The sequence below is a fragment of the Triturus cristatus genome, chromosome 11, assembly GCF_964204655.1.
Source record: "Triturus cristatus chromosome 11, aTriCri1.1, whole genome shotgun sequence".
In the NCBI taxonomy this organism is placed as follows: Eukaryota; Metazoa; Chordata; class Amphibia; order Caudata; family Salamandridae; genus Triturus; species Triturus cristatus.
Genome location: NC_140594.1, coordinates 204,576,115 through 204,597,614, shown reverse-complemented (window position 1 = coordinate 204,597,614; position 21,500 = coordinate 204,576,115). Strand labels below are relative to the sequence as shown.

The 21,500-nt window shown below is 44.7% G+C and overlaps 1 protein-coding gene across 3 annotated transcripts in view; it reads left to right on the top strand.

Moving 5' to 3' along the window:
* SSH1 (slingshot protein phosphatase 1) overlaps positions 1 to 21,500 on the top strand; it is a 441,967-nt gene that overhangs the window by 374,488 nt on the left and 45,979 nt on the right. For all 3 annotated transcript variants that reach the window (XM_085636457.1, XM_085636458.1, XM_085636459.1), the window contains one exon: positions 18,491 to 18,537. In XM_085636457.1, coding sequence (XP_085492583.1) covers positions 18,491 to 18,537 — 47 coding nt within the window. The remainder of the gene's footprint in view (positions 1 to 18,490; positions 18,538 to 21,500) is intronic.

The following is a 21,500-nucleotide window of genomic DNA, read 5'->3' as shown; positions in this document are numbered from 1 at the left end:
TGCCATAATAGCATTAGTTTAACCTATATCTGAAACCCTACGTCACCGTCCAAAACATGCTGATTTAGTGTCTGGGAATGCACCCTGCATTCAGACAACTCACTCCTCATTCTCACCCTTCACTTTCACGCTCACCCTGCACTCACAGCGCATAGTTATGAATTTACCACATTTGCCACATAATCCAGCATCTGCGGCATAATTTGCAGCTTAAAAAAAAACTTGTTTCTAGCTCAAACGGTTCAAAAGTTTAAAAAAATCCCAGATGACCTGGCCTCGTTGACCCCTTTCCTACCTCTTGCCCCTTAACAATCCCACACTTGATGCTGTGGTGACATAGAAAGGTCAATGAGAGAAACTACATAACGTTACAATTGATCATAGAACCATGTTCACTTTCCATTCTTGCTGCTGATGTCAGATTCTCTCAGATCGAAGATAGTTAGTGCAGTAACGAAGGGTATAACATGGATACCAGTTAGTGTCCCTGACTAATGCTAATTGACATACATAGGCCTACTGACTTTGTCAATATACACATGATAAACAATCTCATGGAAAGGAGGCCATTTGGCATTATAATAGAGTCATTGACTGTTTTCAATATGTCAAAGAAAGTGACATCATATAATATGATGATATCAAAGGCTGGGACCCCATGCCCAGCCTTTAGCTCCTCAACAGTCTCCTATGTGCTCGTGAAGGGCATTAGACATGGCAAGGGATATTAATTGCAGAATTAAAACACATACTTAGTGGGAAATGTTCTATCACGTGTAAATACAGTTCTCTGAACCCATTTTTGCTGGCTTTTAGGACTGTGTACTTACCACTCCAAACCAGGGCTAAACATGGTAATAGTATCACGGTTGCCACTGAGGGCTTTCGCTATCTTGGCATCTATATCACTTAGCACCCGGCCTGCTTTTATGATTCTAATCTTCAGCCTCCATTGGTCAGGCTTCGGAAAGATGTACTGCACTGGCGGACATTACCTCTTACTTTGCTCGGCAGAGCGGCGCTGTTTAAGATGCTGGCTCTCCCTCGGTTTTTATACATCCTGCAGAACACACCCCTCAGAGTCCCCGACGCCTACTTTACCAGCGTGGAGTGCGAGGTTCGATCCCTCTTATAGGAAGGGAAAAGCCCACATATAGCGACACACAAATTGACCAGAGGGTGGTACGAAGGAGGGATTGCGTTACCCGATCTGAAGCAATATTACTGGGCATCCCAGCTGGCGGTGGTCAACCAGTGGGTCTTCGCCCCACTGTCTGAACCGAGATATCGCACGGATTCATGGGTGATGGCTAAGGGGGGGATACCTGCGTGCACTCTAAACTAACCCCAAAAGACAACATCTCACCGACCCCACAGCACACACACTGGCAATTTGGCGCAGTGCGACAAAGAAATTGGGTTGTCATAAGAAACTAACACTGCTCACCCCCCTGTGGGACTCTGAACAGCTTGGTATATCGAGTAGGTGCTCGGGTTTCGACAAGTGGGATTTAATTGGCATCTCCTCAGTAGGGGACCTTTGGAAACAGAATGCAGTGATCTCATTTGCTGACCTTCAAAAAGATTATCAGTTGGCTGAATCCGAGCCATTTCGCTATCTCCAAGTCCGACATGCACTCACCACTGTTGCTGACAGTGGTGAGGCTCTACCTGAGGCCTCCCCGCTGGAAGACAGGCTTCTGACGGATCCCCTAACAAAAAAAGCGATCTCGCTTACCTATCGCAAACTAATAAACAACAAGCCCGACCCATTGGTGCGTCTCTGACAGTTGTGGGAAGCTGACCTGGGATACCTTGATGATGACGATTGTCAGGAAGCCCTTTTCTCCCCTTGGGAGGTTGCCATCCCCATGTGACTACGTCTCATCCAACTTAAAATTCTGCACAGGATCTACCTCTCAGCACACATTCTAGTCAGGATGGGCAGCCTGTCGGATCCTAGCTGCCTTAAAGGGTGTGCAGACGAGGGTACCTTTTTCCATACAATCTGGGAGTGCCCAATGCTTCAGCATTATTGGGGGAAAATTGTCTCTATTTTGGCGAGTTGTCTCTGCGGTTGTGTCTATTGAATGTGTGGGAGGCCACGGACCTCACTCAAACAGAGCTTACATGTGTGTCCCTGGGGTTTGTCCTTGCTAAAAGAAACCAACATAGCTCAGGGGTGGGGGACCGGAGAGCTACCTTTATACTCAAAGTGGGCTAAAGACTTGGACAATGCCATGATAGCGGAGAAGGATGTTTTCAAACATAGAGGTTGTCCTTCGAAATGGGATCACAAGTGGGCGAAATGGAATAAGTTCTGGGGTGACTTATGTATCTCTCCCAAGGTTGAACTGCGGAAAAATGATCTGGATATTGACCTTCCCATTGTTTAACGATGTATTGTGTACTGACTTGATCTGTGAATGTATCCATGTGCCTGTTCTTCATTTACTATCACAATGTGGCTTCGTGATTACTCACTGTACCATCGCAACTGTTTTATAAAAAAAGAAAATAAAAAAAAATAATAAGTTAGAAAAAATGCAGCAACATGTTATCTCGCAGTGGAAGACGCTTTCTAAAGGTTGACTGGTCACCTTACTGTTGCTTATTGCTGTATGTGGGTGTTAATGTATTACTTAAGAGGGACAATAAAGGCCAGGAGAATGTTAACGAATATAAAAATTCCAAACTAAGGCAGTAATGCGATTATAAAATATGCAGCATTATGCAGCAAAATTAGTCTTTGCTTGCTGCAGAATTTAGCCAACCATGCTGCATAATTTGTCCTTCTCCTGCCGTATAATTCCAGTGGCCCTGTTTATAGTGCAATGAGATCCCAGCCTGTGGCAGAAAGCACTGTGAATATGCAAGTCATTATTTTAAAACAGTATTTACATACTCTAAACTAGGCTGCTGCAAAATAATGCAGTGATTGAGATAAAACCAGTTCTTACAAAATATACTTTTTAGTAATAAGTAATCACACTGTATCTAATGCTGACATTTTTGCAAGTGTCTACACTTTTCCAGATCTCAGCTGATAACACCCTTTAATTACATCTCAAAAATAATAAGTCTTTGCCACCATGAAGCTTTAATCAGAGCCCCTGGAATTATTCAGCAAAAGAGGACCACATTATGCAGCAGGTTTGACAAAATTGTATGGCAAGGCCCGGAGACTAATATTATGCACATATCCCTTATTGCTCTCAAACACAGCAGCAACATCAAACATAGAATTAGAACAACCTTAAAACTCTAGAACACTGAACATGCATATAACATCAGAACAGGCAGCCATCTTGCTCTTTTGTTGCAGCAAGAAAAGGTAAATTATGCAGCACAATGCGCCACATTTTTGGGTTAGCATTACTTCATATTTTGTCATTTTAACTCAAGGTAACGCTGTCAGGGGAAATAGTTCACCTCAATAGTACCAGTTTAACACCCAAATACAGCAGTATGCAACTACAAGATTACCAGTCAATCTTTAGAAAGGGTCTTCCACTGCTCCGGAACACTTTGTTATGCTTCAAGTAAGTTTTGTTCCGTTTGAGCTAGAATCAAGATTTTTTTTGTTGAATTCTGCAGATTATGTAGCAAATGCAGTCACCTGATAATCATGTGGAAAACACTGCTGCTGAGGAAACTCCTAATTCCAGTGGCCCTGGCTTCAAGTGACTCAATCAATTAATGGCTGGTAATGAGGCTGGTTTCTTTTTTTTACCTTCTGCACTACCACCTCACCCTTCGATTTCAGGCAGAGGCACCTCAAAGTCAGTTTTAACCATTGAGGGGCATTTTTTTTTTAGAAAGCAGAGTCCATGGGGAGGCAGGTAGAAGGCCAGCAGGATTTGCATTCAGATCCAGAGCCTAAATCCTCTCGATCCCTAGGGTCTCACAGTAATGGTCTAGGAGACGGAAGAAAGGAGCGAGATTCATAGATATTTTCAAAGAGAAGGACCAGAATAGGCAGCACTGTATGGGGACTCATTTTTATGTTTACAAATGGCCAGAGACCGCTTCTTCAGAGAGATACCCCAAAGAAGGGGACAATATAAGTGTTTTTTTTTCTTAAAGGGACATTCATTAGTGATGCTGGTACTGCTGCCAAGTGTGTAAGTGGCCTCTGTGAGAAGTTGGCCCTGTATATGCTGTCCCCTAGTTAAAGTGGGCACCTTGCAGCACCTTGCACCAGTCCAAACGACCCTTATTGAGGATTACGTTAAAGACAACCTTTATCGAAAGCTATCCTAGTGGTAGCTATGGCGAGCAGCCTTCAGGCTAAGTCTCGAAGGAATGTAAAGCAGATTGCTTTACCAGATTATAACCTCCTGAATGACCAAATGGAAGGAGAACCACACAAGGAGTATATAATATATATGTATTTATTACTAAACACTCTCTACTAACCTCTTTATGAGATTAGAGAACAAGGCACACCATATTAAAGCACTAGAATGACAGTAGATAGCACAATACACAGTGTAGCACAATACACAGTGGGCTCCAGGGTGAGACCAAACCATATACTAAGAAAGTGGTATAACAACCACGACTTGACTAGACAGTACCTAGAGCATGTAGAATCGCTGGGACCCCAAGGAACCACCCAAGGTAGTGACACAGGGGACCCACGGAGGTCGGGTGCAGTGTGAGAACACAGCCACGAGCTCCGTACAACTCTATGGGAAAGTCGCGGTTGGAATTTTAAAGATTAAGGACACTTAGAGGACTTCAAGCAAACCCTTTGGAACATAGAAGGTTCTAAGGCCAGCACTCTTGAGAGTACCAAGGTACCCGTGTTACCTATCCCAGAGGAGCAGGGTGCATAGGGGTCAAGTGGTGTCGGAAACGCTCGTTGATTTCAATGGCGTGATGCGAAGAAGTGCTGCTGCCGGGAAGATGAGAAGTGTCTGGTGAGATCCAAGCCTGGATCGGAGCTGAGAAGAACCTGAAAGCAGTGGGGACAGAGTTTGGGTCACTTCACAGTGACCAGGGGCACGATAGACGAATGCCCACCGATGTCGGGTGTTTCAGGTGAGAAGAGGTGAAGCTTGACTCTGCAGCCACAGGGACCAGGAGACGACGACCAAAGTCCGGCGGGGAGCTGTCCCACGAAGGATGTTGAGTGCTGGGGGGTCAGTGTCCGGATTGAACACCAACAAGTCTTGGCAACTGCAACCCACGCGGTGTTGACTCGGTGATTCCTCGGGGGCGGATCGATGCCAAAAGGGGTCCACCTCTCGACAGCCCCAACCCTGAATGCTGTTAAACACAGGAGAGTGGGATGGTCAAGCGGGGGAAGGAAAGGATTGGAACAGCAGGGAGGGAGACCTGAAAGAAAAAAGACACTCAACACGTTAGCCCCTGTCAATCACTGTTATGTTTTACTCAAAACCTGTGAGGAACTCGTACCTGTAAAGAAACCAAGGACAGCGTTCTCCAGGTGTAATCATCCTGGAATCAACACAATCTGTACACTGTTCTGTGCGCTAGTTGAGGCTCTATTGGCAAAAGAAAGGCACCGTGAAACACACATCCGTGCTATTGCCCAATGAGTCATTCACACCCTTCACACATAGAACCGTACACACCATAAGCTTTGTAGTGCTTCACCTCACAGGGGAAGAGCAGAAGACCGCCTCTTTAGCCCCCTGTTAAAACATAAAGGAGTGGAGTCAAAATGCGTCTTTTAACTCCGGTTTACAAGATAAGTATCCATTATACCAGCTATGGCGTACGTGATGGAGTCCACCTAAACACCTAATAGCCCCCAACAGTTCGAGCAATGCAAGGCGTTTTGAAAGTTCTTGAATGTAGCACTTCAATGACTGTTAGTGAATAGCGAATGCAGGGTTCTCCACCGGAACGGTGGAAAGCACTATAACAAACACCCAGGTATTTCCGCCTTCAGAATCGAAGGACGGAACACTGTCTCAAGGTTCTCTAGTGGTGCAGGTGCACCCTTACCCTACGCGGGTTTAGCAGGAATTACGATCCGTGTCCAAGGCTGCTTCAGGAAGGAATAACCAGCAGCGTTTGGAAGACTGGACTGCGTCTTTATGCCGTCTTCCGCTTCCGGCATGTGTCCACGTGACCGGGAAGGCTTTCGGAAGTAATGCAAGACTTCATGGGAGTTGAAGTTAGCTTGGCGCCGTCACGCCCGTTTGTCTCCCGGTTTCTCATAGCCGCGATATTTTTGTTCCGGCTCCACCACCCGACCAGCCACCACCAGAGCACCTCAGCACTGCTGTTCCCCAAGGCGCCCCCACCACCTCTAGGTGAGACTGCATTGATAATCGTCTCGTCTGACGCTCGAGGGGTGGGGAGGAGCGTAACACGCGGTCAGAGGAAAGATGCTTCGTCGGTGAGGACCTGCAAGGTCCTGGGGACTCTCCAAGCTATGGAGAGTCAGGGCACGTCTGGAGCAACCAGAAAAGCCCACAGAAAGTCACAGTTACCTTCACAGGGACCCACAGGTCGACGGACCAGGGATCGCGAAGGGACCTCGAGCTGAATCACAAAATACCAGCCCACGGAACACTCGGGGAGTGTAGGCCGCAAATCTTCAGTGGAAATACTGCTCGGGGTCAGGACTACAAGTAGCCCAAAGCACAGCCTCAGGGGTTGCCAAAAAGCATATACTGCTGCAAATGTACTCGTGTCCAGGGGTTCGGGTTGCACGGTCCACACGAGGGATACAGGCCTCAGAATTGCTGAGGGCACAGACCAACCTCAGAGACCTTGGGAACCCACCTCCTGTGTTGCAGAAATCTTCGGAGTCCTTCAGGAGCTTTGTAGATGCAAACCGGTCAGATGCGTTTAGGTGCCTGCTTAGCAGGGGAGTAACTCCTTTACTCCAAGGGAGTTTCTTCCAGCGTCGTAGTACTTGGTTTCTGTAGCAGAGTTTAGTTCACGTAAATCTAAAGTCCTGTAGTCAGAGGTTCCTACTTTATACCCAAGGAAGGGGTGGGGCAAACTCTGGGGGCTCACCTATGGTAGGGTTAGGACAGAGGGGTGGCTACACCCATGTCCTTTGTCTAGTTTTGTGCCAGAGCAGGAGCAAATGGCTCCTGCAACCAGCCTGAGCTGGACTATGCACAGGGACACCAAATGTGTCCGCAGTGCAGACATCAAAGCACTCTTGAAGTGCACCCACCCAGCCCCAATACACTAAAGCCTGTCTGGGAGGTGGTCACACCTCCCTGTGACAGGAAACCTATTTTCCAGCCTTCCCCTGCTGGAATTTCGTCCAGCAGCAGGAGGGCTGACTCGTGTCTGTGGCTGGCAGCATCCATCTTGTGATGCCAGGGTCAAGAAAGCTGGTACCGGGTGTACCGGTGTTGTCATATTTCTCCATCTAGGAGGGTGGAATCATATCTCCCACACCAGTTACTGGTGTGGAGGTATGATTCCAAGGTGTTTTCCACCAAACACGACATGTTTCCATGCAGCCGCTTTAAAGTTAGCATTTACCACGAGGTTATAATGCACTTAAGAGTATATGGTTGGCTGCATCACAAACAACCCCGGAATAGAGGTTCCGAAGGCCTCAGAGGGGCTCTGCAGGTGCACCCTCTCACATAAAACCCAGCACCCTGCCTTCAGGATTGATAAGGCCTGCCATAGCGGTGACTGATAAGTTTATATGTGCAGTGATATGGAGTAGATGTCGTGAACCTATATCTAAGTAAGGGGTGCATGCACCACCCTACACAGGCTGCTGTAGTAGACCTGTTGTGTCATTTTGAATGGCCTCCCAGAGGTGGCATAATACATGCTGCAGCTCCTGAGAGGCCTCTGGGGTACCTGTGCCCTTGATACATAGTATACCATATACTAGGGACTGATAAGGGTACCCCGGAATCCAATCTGGATTGTACCTAAAGTACATGCAATCAATTTAGAGGAGAAAGCAGCTGGGCTGGGGTCCTGGATAGCAGGTTCCCAGCCAGACTAAGTCGAAAACAGTGAAACATCAGCAAAAAGTGGGGGTAACTATAAGAAGCAGATCCTACTCTCCTACAGCCTCTGATGGTTATCATTAAGGAAGCAAAAGCAGCAGATCTGGGGCCCAGGGATTTGAGGGGCCCTCTGCATCCCAGTTATGACTGTCTACCTTTAAAAAAGGGGCATCAGAGCTTATTTTCCTTTCAAGCATTAGGACCGAGGTGATGATCCGTCATGGTGGGGAAGAGGTCAAAGATGCAGGGGAGATACCCTGCTACTCAGGACTGCAGTTATCATTAGTGCAGCAGGTGTAGTTGCATTGGGGTCAAAGAGTGTAAGGGGCAGAGAGCAGTTTGTTTGGGAAAATATCTGTTTTTGTTTGATGCATTTGCTGTTTTATAAGTTTCATATTTGGTGCGGTACATAAGCTATAGAAAAAGTATTCCTGAAATCATCTCATAAGCCCCACTCCCTGCAAGCAGCCATGTCCCTCCCACTCCTCCAATCCTTGCCATAAAGTTTTGGAGGGGGGCCCGACCTCAAAAAGTTTACTTAGGGGGGCTCAGAGTAAAAATGTTTGAAGACCTCTGTCTTAGACAATGTGCCCCCAGGATTATTGAGATATTTTGCCGCTTGAAGCAGTGACACAGGAATGTTCGCATAGAGCACTTCCTACTGTAAACGTGACAGTCCCTTGCATGAAACTGAAGCCCATTTTGTGTTACTTTTTCCAAACTGCAAAGACTTTACAACTCAAGGTTGAAACACATTTCCTGGCAGAGGGAATGTACGCAGTCAGCGAGACATAAGTATTGCTGTTCTACACAAATATGGACCTTTTTAAATATGCAGATTCTCCAATACTGTGAAAGGCCAGTAACGCGAGACACACATGAGGTTGTTGTTGATGTCCCCTCTGCAGACACATATATGTAATGTTTGAGGAGGCGAAAATTAAATATTGTAAATGAAAACATTGTGCTGTTTTAACAGCCTAACAATTTAATTTTGACTTTTCTTTACTCTTTTTTTGTGATGTGGTGTGTCAACTACGGTGATCTTAATTGTACAAATGTATCCAATATTGGGGTATCTTTCATAGATTCACATGCCTGAATCATTCCCGGTCTCTGAGATGGGAGTCCCACGGTAAAATACAAAAGTAGTACCATAGGTAATAAATAGACCAAAAGAGGCCAAAGGCTATATCTTAGTAGCCTATCTACGTCCTTATATGAAAAGGACCAAAAGTCAGCTCCAACCAATCAGCTATCGGCACCGTCTAGAACACTCCCAACAGAAGCAGTGCTCCTCAGATTTTCATCGCACGTCGTGTGGAAGGGAGTCTCCCTGAGTGCTACTCAGTTTTCTTCTCTTCAGCTCTTCAAGCAAGTATGTCTGACAAGAAGATCATCTTCCGTTTCTGCAGGACCTGTGGGAAGAAGAGGGTCCATGTTGATGATCTTCATAAAGATTGTCTTTTTTGCCTCTACCCCAAACATGAGGCTAAAGACTTTAAAATCTGCCGTACCTTTCCCAGCAAGACTCTGAGGGACAGAGAGGCAAGATTACTTTTATGGCTCAAGTCTAAAGAACGTCCTTCGGCTGAGGAAGAGGACCGAGCTTCCACCTCTAGCAAGAGGGCTAGGTCTCAAGAAGGCTCCTCAGGTGAGGGAAGAAAACATCTGAAATCTTCCCAGGAAATATCTCTTCACAAGGAGAGGAGTTCCAAACACTCCTCTGAGCCAGCATCATCTCTGCCTTCTACTCCACTCACAGAGTGTCCAAGTTCATTCTCTTCAGAATCTGAGAGTAAAAAACACAAAAAACCTGTCGACGATTTTTACCACATCGTCGACGGTATGTGTTACGTCGTCAACGCCATCATCGATGGCGACTATTTAGACAACGGCTATTTTGTCTCCTATCTCGTCGACGAGGATTACTATTACGACGAGACCATCGGCGAAGCCCGTCGACGACACACCGTCGACGAAGAAGCCATCGACAAGGCTACCGTTGACAAAGATTCCAACTCCGCCGTCGACGATAACCCTGCAGACATCGTCTGTGAATGTGCCTGTTATATTACCACTGTCGACGACAGGACCGTCGACGAGAGACATTCCTACTATTCTTATTTCTGCACCGTCCACGGCAAAGTAAAATAGAGTTTCTAAAATAAAGACTTTCCAGAGGCCTTTTAACAGCCTTTTCAGGATTACAGTAAAATGGACCCTCTACCACCAGCCCACCTGTTAGAGGGTTTTATAGAGGATGAGGATTATGATGAGGAGGAGGAGGACGATCCATACAGAGTTGCTCATAGTCCATCTGAGCTCAACGTTAAGTGCCAAGACACTGATGAGGACGATAATTATCAGGAGGAGCATTACTATCATGAACAATATATGGCTCCACGTCATACATATCAATTCCATCACAGGCAGGAATCTCGTCAGAGGGAAATGGCTCATCTACCTCCAGCACTTATTCAAGACCTACAGGCTATGCTGGCGGATTATCGTCGGAGATTTCCGCCGTAGCAAATTCTGACAGAGATCCCAATTCTACAAGTAGAGGTTCCTATTCCAGTACCAGAGCCTACTCTACATAGCACACCGGCTCCTCCACAAGGTTCACCTGACACTGGACATCAAGACACTTTTTCCTCGGATGAAGCAGTTGAGGAAGGCGTATTACCTAAACGGGCAGATGCTCCAGATCCCTGGGACGATTACATCATCAAGACACCATCTCCGCCTCCACATTTACCCTCTAATTCTCCTCCTGAAGACATCGGAGGATTTCATAATTTGATGCAGAGAGCAGCTACTAGGTTCCAGCTCCCTATTATGGTCAAACAAACAGACTGTTTTTTACATGATTTCAATGAGAATACTAGAAAGATCATTCGCTCTATTCCCATCATTGATTACATCTGGCAAGAGGGTGTGAAAATCATGAAGACACCAGCATGCATAACTGCGGTGCTACCTCGTACAGAGAAAAAGTACAGCGCTCCAGACACAGTCCATCTTGCCTCATAGGTCACCCGAGGCCAGATTTGGTAATATCTCAGGCAGCACAGCGGCGTTCGAAAAGCCCTGCAACACCAATTACCACTCCTAAAGACAAAGAGGGACGTCGTATGGACCTTTTAGGGAAAAAATTATCTTCTATGGCTGCAGCTTCAATTAGAGCTGCTAATGCCTTGGCAATCATTGGCCGTTACGACCGCCAAATGTGGTCCGATATAGCGGATTGATAGATGTTATCCCAGAGTATCATATGGAGGAGGCCCGGAAGATCTTATTAGAGGGTGAGCGAGCTGCCTCCGAAACAATTGACTGTGCGTTGGATATCGCCAACACAAGCTTTCGGGAATTAGCTGGGGCAGCAGTTCTTCGACGCCAGGGTTGGCTTAAAGCGACTACCGTTAGACCCGAAGTTCAGACGAAGATCCTGGACATGGCTTATGATGGGGATTCACTGTTCGGGAATCATAAAGATGACGCCCTTTTGTCAATCAAAAATGACACAGATATCGCAAAATCTTTAGGTACTCTACAATATAGACGCATACCTTTCAGCGGAGCCAGAGCGCGAGGATTCACTACATATCGGGGCGGCTATCAGTCGAATCAGCAGTATCGTCAATACCAACCTCAATATCGACAGTCATACAACCAATCGTCTTACCGTCAGTCATCGACAGCTGGTTTCTCCCACCAGGGTGGCCGGAAGCGGACACAGCAACAAGGCTGTGATTCTGCCAGTAAACAATGAGCCTCTCAGGGTGCCAGTCACCCTTACCACCATACCTGTGGGTGCGAACATTTCTGCTTATGCACAAGGGTGGCAAGAGATCAATTCAGACCGCTGGGTGCTGGACCTAGTCACCAAGGGTCTTACACTAGAATTTCTCCAGATACCACCTACCACTCCGCCTAGGGGTCCCCCTCTCCCTCATCTTCATTTATTGCGTAAAGAAGTCTTGATCATGCTCCTCAAGGAAGCAATAGAAGAAGTACCATCTACACAGAGAGGAACAGGTTTCTATTCTCGTTTCTTCCTAATCAAAAAAGTCAGGAGAATGGCGACCGATTCTGGATCTCCACAATCTCAACAAATTTCTCAAAAAACAAACATTCCGGATGATAACACTTTCCGACATTCTGGGGTGCTCAAACAAAGGGGATTTCATGACTTCTCAGGACATGGAAGACGCATACTTTCATATCCCTATCCATCCAAAACATAGAAGATATCTGCAATTCACAGTGGCTGGCACCCACTATCAATTCATGGTGCTCCCGTTTGGCTAAAAATCAGCACCACAGATTTTCACCAAGTTCTTAGCACCAGTAGCAGCGACTTACGATCCCAGGGGATCCAAGTTTTCCCATACCTCGACGATTGGCTGCTCAAAGCTCTGTCGAAGCAAGAAGCCAATATTGCCACAACAATTTGTCTCCATCTGTTCAATTCGCTAGGTCTCACTTTGAACAAAGGCATATCAAATTTGATTCCAACTCAGAACATTTTATTCCTCGGAGCATCCCTGGACACCGTCCAGTGCAAAGCATTCTTGTCTCAAGACTGTCAAGTGCGCCTTAAAAAATTATCAACAACCATTTCAAAAAGAAAGTCAGTTTCTGTTCGCTCCTAGGAATGTGCTCCTCAGCAATCAACCTGATCCCTTTAGTGCGGCTCAAAATGAGACCTCTTCAGAGGAATTGCAGAAACGATGGCGACACGCATTGGGTTCTTTCGAGGATGTTATCCAAATAGCTGCACGTGTGGTGGAATCATTCCGTTGGTGGTCACAAACAGCAAATCTTGCCCAAGGTCTCACCTTTCTGCAAAACATCCCGGACTTTGTATCAACAACAGACTCCTCCATGGAAGGATGGGGCGGTCATCTGCTGGATTTACAGATCCAGGTAAAGTGGTCTCAGATACAGAAGCAGCAACACTGCAACAGTTTGGAGCTTCGGGACATATTTTTGTCTCTTCAGGCTTTCCTTCCAAGGATAGCAGGTTCCTCAGTGCTGGTCTGTACCGACAACACGACCAGCATGTACTACATAAACAAACAAAGAGGAACAAGGTCCGTAACACTTTCCCAGGAAGTGCAAGAATTGTGGGAATGGACGATGTTCCACGGAATATCCATGAATGTCGAGCATGTCAAGGGTCTACACAATACACTAGCAGACTCGCTAAGCAGATCTCTATCCGGCTGCCACGAGTGGGAGTTAGAACAAACTCAGGTGAACAAGATCTTTCGGACATGGGGCAACCAGCTCTGGATCTGTTTGCGTTGCAAGAGAACAAGAAATGGCGATATTACGCCAGCAGGTTCCCTCAACCGGGGTCAAGGGGGAATGCCCTTTCAATGAGATGGTCTGTGATCTATGCCTACACTTTGCCCCCATTCCATTAATGTCCAGGGTGCTCAAAAAATTGAAACTGAAAGGTTGCCGCAGTTTTCTGATTGCACCCCGTTGGCCCAGACAGTATTGGTTCCAGGAGCTTCTTCTGTTGTCGCAAGACAAACCCATTCGCCTGCATCCGACAACGGCCATGTTATCACAGAACATTGGTCAGGTAGTCCATCCGGACCCGTAATCCCTGCACTTGCACGCATGGCTCCTGAATTCCTAGAGTTCAAAGATCTCAGTATTTCACAAGATTGTCGAGACATACTGTCTAAATCCTGTGCTGAAAGCACTATCAAAACGTATTGTTTAAAATGGAAAAGAGTTTGTTGTTGGTGTGAAACAAATACACTTCATCCAGTTCAAGCTCCCGCTGAACAGATTTTACCTTACTTACTCTCACTGGCCAAGTCTGGACTCACTTTCTCGTCAGTCAAGGTTCATCTGGCTGCTCTTTTCAGGTACAGGAAATCTCCACAGCTTCCTTCTTTATGTTTGTCTTCTCTTGTAAAACAATTCATGAAAGGACTTTTTCGCACTTTGCCTCCTGTGCGTTCGCCTCCTTCGGAGTGGGAACTCAATGTGGTGTTAGCACAACTGATGAGACAACCATTTGAACAGATCCATAAAGCGGATCACAAATATCTCACATGGAAAGTAGACCTCTTGCTGGCTCTTACCTCTGCAAGGAGGGTTAGTGAGATTCAGGCTTTTACGATCAAAGAACCATTCTTGCGTTTTACACAGAACTATGTAATCCTGCGGACGAATCCTAAATTCATTCCAAAGGTACCCACGCAATTTCACTTGAACGAACCAGTAATGCTACAAACTTTCTTCCCGAATCCATCTAGTCCAGCTGAGAGGATATTACATTCATTAGATGTAAAACGATGTTTGAAGTTTTATCTTCAAAAGACAAAGGATATTAGGAAGACGGATCAACTGTTAGTGGCCTATGGTCAAGGAAAACAAGGAACTGCTGTAACAAAGGCAACAATAGCCAGGTGGGTCGCATCTGCTATTCACTTCTGCCACGAAAAAGCCAACAAACCTCTTAGGGTGAAGGCTAAAGCACACTCCACCAGGACTGTTGCTGCATCTATAACTTTGTTTGCTGTAGTTACATTGGACAAGATATGCCGTGCTGCGACGTGGAAGAATGTCCACACGCTCACAAGACACTACTGCCTCCAATCTGCACAAAAGGAGGATGCAGTGGTTGGCCAAGCTGTATTACGCCATCTATTTCACTAAGGTCAGATTCTTTACATTTCTTTAACGCTTGGCTATTAGCTTTCTTTACTGTTACATTGATTACACGGTTCATGCTCTTATGTTTCTCAATTTATATGTTCCTCATGCGGATATCCACTGTATGGTTATTACTTTTATGCTTTGTCATTGCAATGTTTCAAGATCGTGGATTTATATTGGGAGTGGTAAATTGCATGTCTCCCACCATCCGCAAACGACAGTACAATTTGGGTACTGCTTGCTATTCTGATTCAGGCATGTGAATCTATGAAAGATACCCCAATACTGGATAAGAAAGCAAGGTACTTACCTGTGACTACAGTTATCCAGTATTGGTATCTTTAAAAGATTCACATGCACCCACCCTCCTCCCCGTGGAACCAGTTCTCAGTGAATTTAGGGGTATTTACTTCCCACTTGTCCTTGAAAAATCTGAGGAGAACTGCTTCAGTTGGAAGTGTTTTAGAGGGTGCCGATAGTTGATTGGTGCGAGCTGACTTTTGGTCCTTTTCGTATAAGGACGTAGATTGGCTACTAAGATATAGCCTTTGGCCTATTTATTACCTATGGCACTACTTTTGTATTTTAGCGTGGGACTCCCATCTTGGCGACGGGGAATGATTCAGGCATGTGAATCTATGAAAGATACCAATACTGGATAAATGTAGTTACAGGTAAGTAACTTGTTTTCTTATTTATAATGGAACTTAACAGCAAAGCGCTGTCAAGTTTATCAAAATTATTCATAACCTTTTCTCAACTAAAAACAACTTTTCTTTAAATCCTAATAAAGTTCATAACTTAAAGAAAAGTCAGATTAGCTATTAAAGTGTTGTAAATGTTGCTCAAAAACGTATAAAAGCAAGTGCAGTTTCGTGTTTTTTAAACAGTTATGCCATTGTTGCTTGTCTCATTTATATAATCAGTTAGTCAGGGATAAAAATTTAGAGAACATTCATGTTTTATTACGTACTAAGGTCCTTGCTTCGCAAATGGGCCTGATGCAGGATTCAAACCTATTCTGCCTAATTATTATTATTTTTAGTATTATTATTACTGAGGATGCATGAATAGGTGTACATGCATCATTGAGTACAACAGTTAAAGAAACTAAGAAGGCCTGAGATGGACAGCGAAGCTTATAGGAAGTTCTGTCCCTTTAAGCCTGAGAGGGACTGTACATTGGTTTCAAGAAACTATGTGACTACTTTTGCATGTGATTTTCACTGTTATCAAGAGCTCTGTGTAAATATCATCAATTCTGGAAAAAAATGTGTCCCCATTAATTTATCACGATATCAATCTCCGTTGGGCAAGGATATCTGCTCAAGGTTCGTCATCTTCCTGCATATTGATGTCCTCAAGGTGAGTGTCCTGCTCGTTGCCAGCTCCAATCACAGCCGACAGTCTTTCCTCTATAAAGGTGGCATCTTCCTGCACTAATATATGCGAGGACCACTCTCTATCAGGGCTCAGCTGCGATGTGCACTGCAGGAGAGGTTTTGCGTGCCTTCTGGAGCCATTGGCTGATGATCCTTTGGATTTAGTCCTGCGTAGTTGTAATTTGTCTCCTCTTTCAAACCATTCTCAGAGAGAGGATAAGTGGCACCTAGGTTCCAAGTGGATTATCAATGTCGAGGGGTAATGAAGCATATATTTGATTCCCATTGCTCCCAGTTGATACTCAACTTCAACCAACGCTTTGTTGCATTTGAACCTTTCTTGTGATTTTCAGATCGTGGACCTCCTGCCCCACAGGCATGTTGAAGGATTCTCTCTCTATCCCTTTGATTATAAAAGCAGTGATTGCTCGAGCCACAGCACTAGGGGGAAGAACTCGAGTCATAATATTCCGGGCCCTGTGTGTCCTTTCCACTAGGACGAAAAGAGAAAGATCATGTATTACAAGTTTCTCCTTTATCTAATCTTCAAAGAACCCCTCCGCTGAGGTTCCTTCAGAGCACTGCAGATCTAAGGCGGTTCCACGTAGAACGCTCCTCTGCTTCCTCTGCTCTGTCTTCCAGTTGTCTCATCACTAGATTTAGTGCAGCGACAAAATCTTCCAACTGAGGCTCCTCTTCCCACAGAGCTTTCACCTCCACTTCAGTCATTTATACTTTATCTGTGATTTTCCTCGCATCCATGTGGAGCAATCTTGCCTCTATAGTGAATGAGTTAATTTTCTTTTTTAAGGGATTCTTTTGTATTCCTAATTGCTGACAATATTTGATTGATCTGCTACTGGCTGCCTGCCTATTAGGACAGTTAAATAATTGATGATTAGTATTGTTTTGTGCCATGCTTACCTTATCTCACATCATTTTGTTATATTCACAGTGTTAATGAGTATGTGTTCAGAGACCTCCAAATCTTATTTTCCAATGGCCTGTTCGTTATCTGCATCAATCCTTTAAGTAATGACATATTATGTCTTCAACTTTAGTAGGAAAGCTATTTGGTGCAGAAAGCAGAAGCAGTGGTGGTTCCATATCCTAAAGGCAGAGTGTCATCTTTCACAGGAACCAAAAAAAAGCTATTTTGTAGTCTGTCCAGCCCCGCTGGGATTCTGAGGACAGTTTCACACATCGCGAACCCATTGTTGGTAAGCCAAGCTGTCTGCATCGTCATGCAAGCAGGGTCAGATTGGTCCTGTCCCCGCCTGCACCTGGTGTGCGCAGTGGGCAACGGGTGAAGATCAATTTACTGCAGTTGCCATCTTGTCTTCACTCTCTGTATCGCAGCAGGTCCAGTGAGCCCTACAGCACCAGCCCTGGAGCAAAGAGTGGGTTTCGGCTCCGACGCATTCACCATCTGTTCTCCTCCATTTGTGCCAAAGGGCACTGCGTCTGCCAGCGACACCGAACCACTCCACAGCTCGCCATTTACATCCAGGATATGTAGGATGTTGTTTGATTTCAAGTTAGAGATGCAGAATCTCGGCAGGGGCCATCTTGCTTGGTCACACACCCTCCTTGTATAACAACGCCCAGACTTGTGTACAGTTGCTACCACTGAGTGCTGTTTAAACCACCTGTCTAAGATGGCGCTCAGACTCAAGTATCCTTCTGTCAGTGTGTTGAACATTGCTTTTTTTGTTTATTCCTGTTTACTCCTTTGTTTTTTTTTCTCGCCAGCTCCTGGTTGGGTTGGCGATAACATTAGCATGTGTTGGCTGTGGGGGTTTGGGGCGGGTTTGGGGACTAGTGTAGAAATGTACTTACTAAATTATTGTATTTGGTACTGAAGCGGTACCAAAACCAGGTCTGAGTCATTCATATATGGTGGAGGAAATATAATAATATATTTTACAAGGTATGTTGCTTATTACTGTATCTGGTACGCAAACTAATCACCCCTAAGGGTCTCAAGGCGCTGGGAGCCGTCGGGGAGAATAAATGAGCTATTGCCCAGAGTCACAGGGTGCTGAGCTGAGCTGCCGCTGGCACCCGGAAACAAACCGGGAGCTCCGTGCTCCCGAGTCAGCCGCTCTGGCCGCTGCACCACACCTCTGTTTCTAAGTGTAGTGCTAATAAACAGGAACGGGTATTAGTAGGTTTTACTCAATAGATCCACTTTGAAAGGGTGAATGTTTGAGTTGACCAGGCCTGGATTCCAACTCATGACCTGCAGATCACATCAGATATTAGCAGCGGGTGGTTAACTCAATGAGCCTTCTTGTCGTCATCAAGGTATATGAAAATAGTCAAGACATATATTTTGTAAAATGAAGAAGCATCCTTTAATTTGTGACTATTATAAACAGGTGTTCATTCTGTTGTAAAGGGCAGAAAAGTGCTTTAAACTGCTGTGCTTTGTCATTTTTGCAACAGGGTTCAGAATGGAATGCCTCAAATCTGGAAGAGCTCCGGGAAACTGGGTAAGCAGTCCTTTGTGCCAGTGTGCACTGCTCAAACATATGAGGGATAATTTTAGATTTTGCACAATTCAATTAATTCAGCTTCCCTTTTCACTGGTATTTAATTTTGTGGTATTTTCAAAATATTTATTTGTTACTGGATATAACATATTATTTATACAGCAAAAATAATAGACATCCAATTCACATGGAAATCTGAGCACATAAATGTTACACTTTGTGAGCATCCACTGCTCAGTATTCAGCTGAAATGAGATTGTTTCAATAAATGCTGCTAAATTATGTAATGCAAGCATGCAGCTAAAAAGCAAAAGAGCAAAATTCGGAAAAGAATACCTCAAAACAAATGTGAACAAATTTAGAGTCCTCTATCTTGGTCAATTGAGCAGGCTTCACCTTGTAGGTAATTTGGATGTCTAATAGCAGTCCTCGCTTCCACGTGGCTCTTGATAACGTGTCCCTGGCCTGTGTAAGTTGATGCTTTTATTCCAGGATCCTGCGACCACGTATGGCTTCTGATAGATCCGCAGTCCTTAGTTAGAGACATATTTTGTATAGTCGCTAATACAATATCACATAAATGTTAAGTAGAGAGGTATTTTCATGTTGTTCTTTTCATTGACTAACCATTGGTTTTCAAGACATAATAAGGAGTTTGAGGGCCCGATTGATATGTTGGCGGAGAGTCAACTTGGTGTGACAGAGTTCCCTACCTGCCAACATAGTGGTCCGCCCACCCACCCGATTTATATGTGGGAGGGCCATGGGCTTGGCTACGGGAGAGACTCCACAATCACTACCATAGTCAAACCACCAAGCCGTCAGGTAATTGCCTATATATCTTTCCACCCAGTTAGGATGGGGGACATATAGCTGTTTTTTTACTGACCGTCACCGGCAGGCAAACCCAGGTAGTAAGTGACAGTAAAAAATTAAACATTCCCCCCTCGCCATGGGATAATGCCTCCCATGTCATGGGTGGCATTTTCCTATTTTATTTTCAAAAATATTTTTTTTAGGATTTTCTTTTTGTTTGTTTTGTTTTCTCAGTTTGTTGCAAAGTTCCCTCATGTAGACTGAACCACCATGACGGCTGTTCCTGCCAATGCGCTAGAAATGACCACCAGTTATAAATCGGGCCTTACGTCATGTTCCTTTCATCTCAGGCCACCCCAAAATTCCATTGTCACATGTTTAAAAGGTAACATTTCCACAGGCCATTGCTAGTCTGTATTGACTTGCTCAAAACCGGTCTTATTCCTTGTTTGACTGTTTCACCAGCCAAGAGTGGATCCCGTTTAAAGATCACTGAATTTGTATGTCCATGTTACCTGCTGCTTCATGGCGCCTCTATAGTGGAATGATTTTCTGTGTGCTTCCGAGCACTTTCCATTGTAGTGTACATGTTTTTTGTTTGTAGTTAATTGCACTACAATTTCTATCCTCATATGCGAGGGTCAGTCACAAAGGGCCTCATGTAGGAAGCCAAATACCGGTCGGTAACGGCCGATTTTCGGTAATTATACCGTTACCGACCGGTATTTTGGCTTTTGAGATGTAGGGGGAGAATTTCATGATTCGGTATTTACCGAATCGGTAATATTATCGAATCGGTAAATTTACCGATTCGGTAAATACCGAATCATGAAATGAAATGTAGGGGGAGTGTGTGGTGGGTGTGGGGATTCGTTATTTACCACCAACTAAAGGTTGGTGGTAAATGACGAATAGGTGAAAAAAAGCATTTTTGTGCACGTTTAAGTGTGCAATGTGGCAGACATACATGCCCTTAGGGCATGTATGTGCGCCACATGTGCACACATGGCCGAATCAGGGGTGCAACAGGGTGTCAATGTGACACCCTGCCACCCTTGAATGTGCTCCCCCATTACCGAATCGGTATTTACCGATTCGGTAATGAGGCATACCTTCCCATCAATGGGAAGGTATGCCTCATTACCGAATCGGTAAATACCGATTAGGTAATTACCGAATTTTTCCGAATCGGTAATATTTACCGACTCATTACCTACATTGCATTTACCACTTCATAAATACCGAATCGGTATGATTCGGTATTTATGAAGTGGTAAATGCCAGCCCACCTACATAAGGCCCAAAATTCTTACTTTGGGGAGCATTTATTCTGTTTGTTCTTGAAAACCTCTGTTGTGGCTGTACAAATATCTGTACCAGCGATACATTACTTGCGCGGTTTTAAGTGCCTGAACAGATTGAGTATTTTCTGCCGTCAATCTCGTCATTTATATATTGTTTTTTTTTGCCCTGACCACACACATTTTTCTGACTTTTTTCTTCTTTGATCTAAACATTTGTTTATTTTATTGCACCTTGAGATAACTCAATTAATCGTACATTAAATTATCATTTTGTGTTTAAGATTATATTGTAGTTTAATTTAAATCCAATACCTTTACACTATTCTCAGGACCTTGAACTTGGATCTTTGGTTAAGTCCACGGTTCCCCCACTCTATATTTGGTTCCTTTCAATTGGCCCGGTCTATGACTCTGGAACTTACCACTAGGCTGCATTTGAACATTATCCCTCCTTCAGGAATATGCTGATGATATCTCTGATGTCATTTGTTTGCTGCAAGAACATTTGCTTTGCCTATATTATTCCTAATTTCATTCACTAGTTTTTTCTCTTCATCAGACCAATTAATCTGAATTTAGCGCACTAGTTAAGTACATGCTCTGGACATATCTACATATACAAATGCACACTGGAAAAACCACAGCTTTAGGTCAGCTATGATTCAGTGAGCACAAAGAACGAAAAATCTCTGAAATCCGGCAGTGCAACTGACAATGCACACCATAAATCATGCAACGGCATTTCTTATTCTTTGTAAAAAAAGCTTTTTTCTTTGTACATGCTATTGGCTAAAGGGTGTACTGAGCATGGTGGGTGAGGGTGTGAGTTTTAGTGTGCATTGT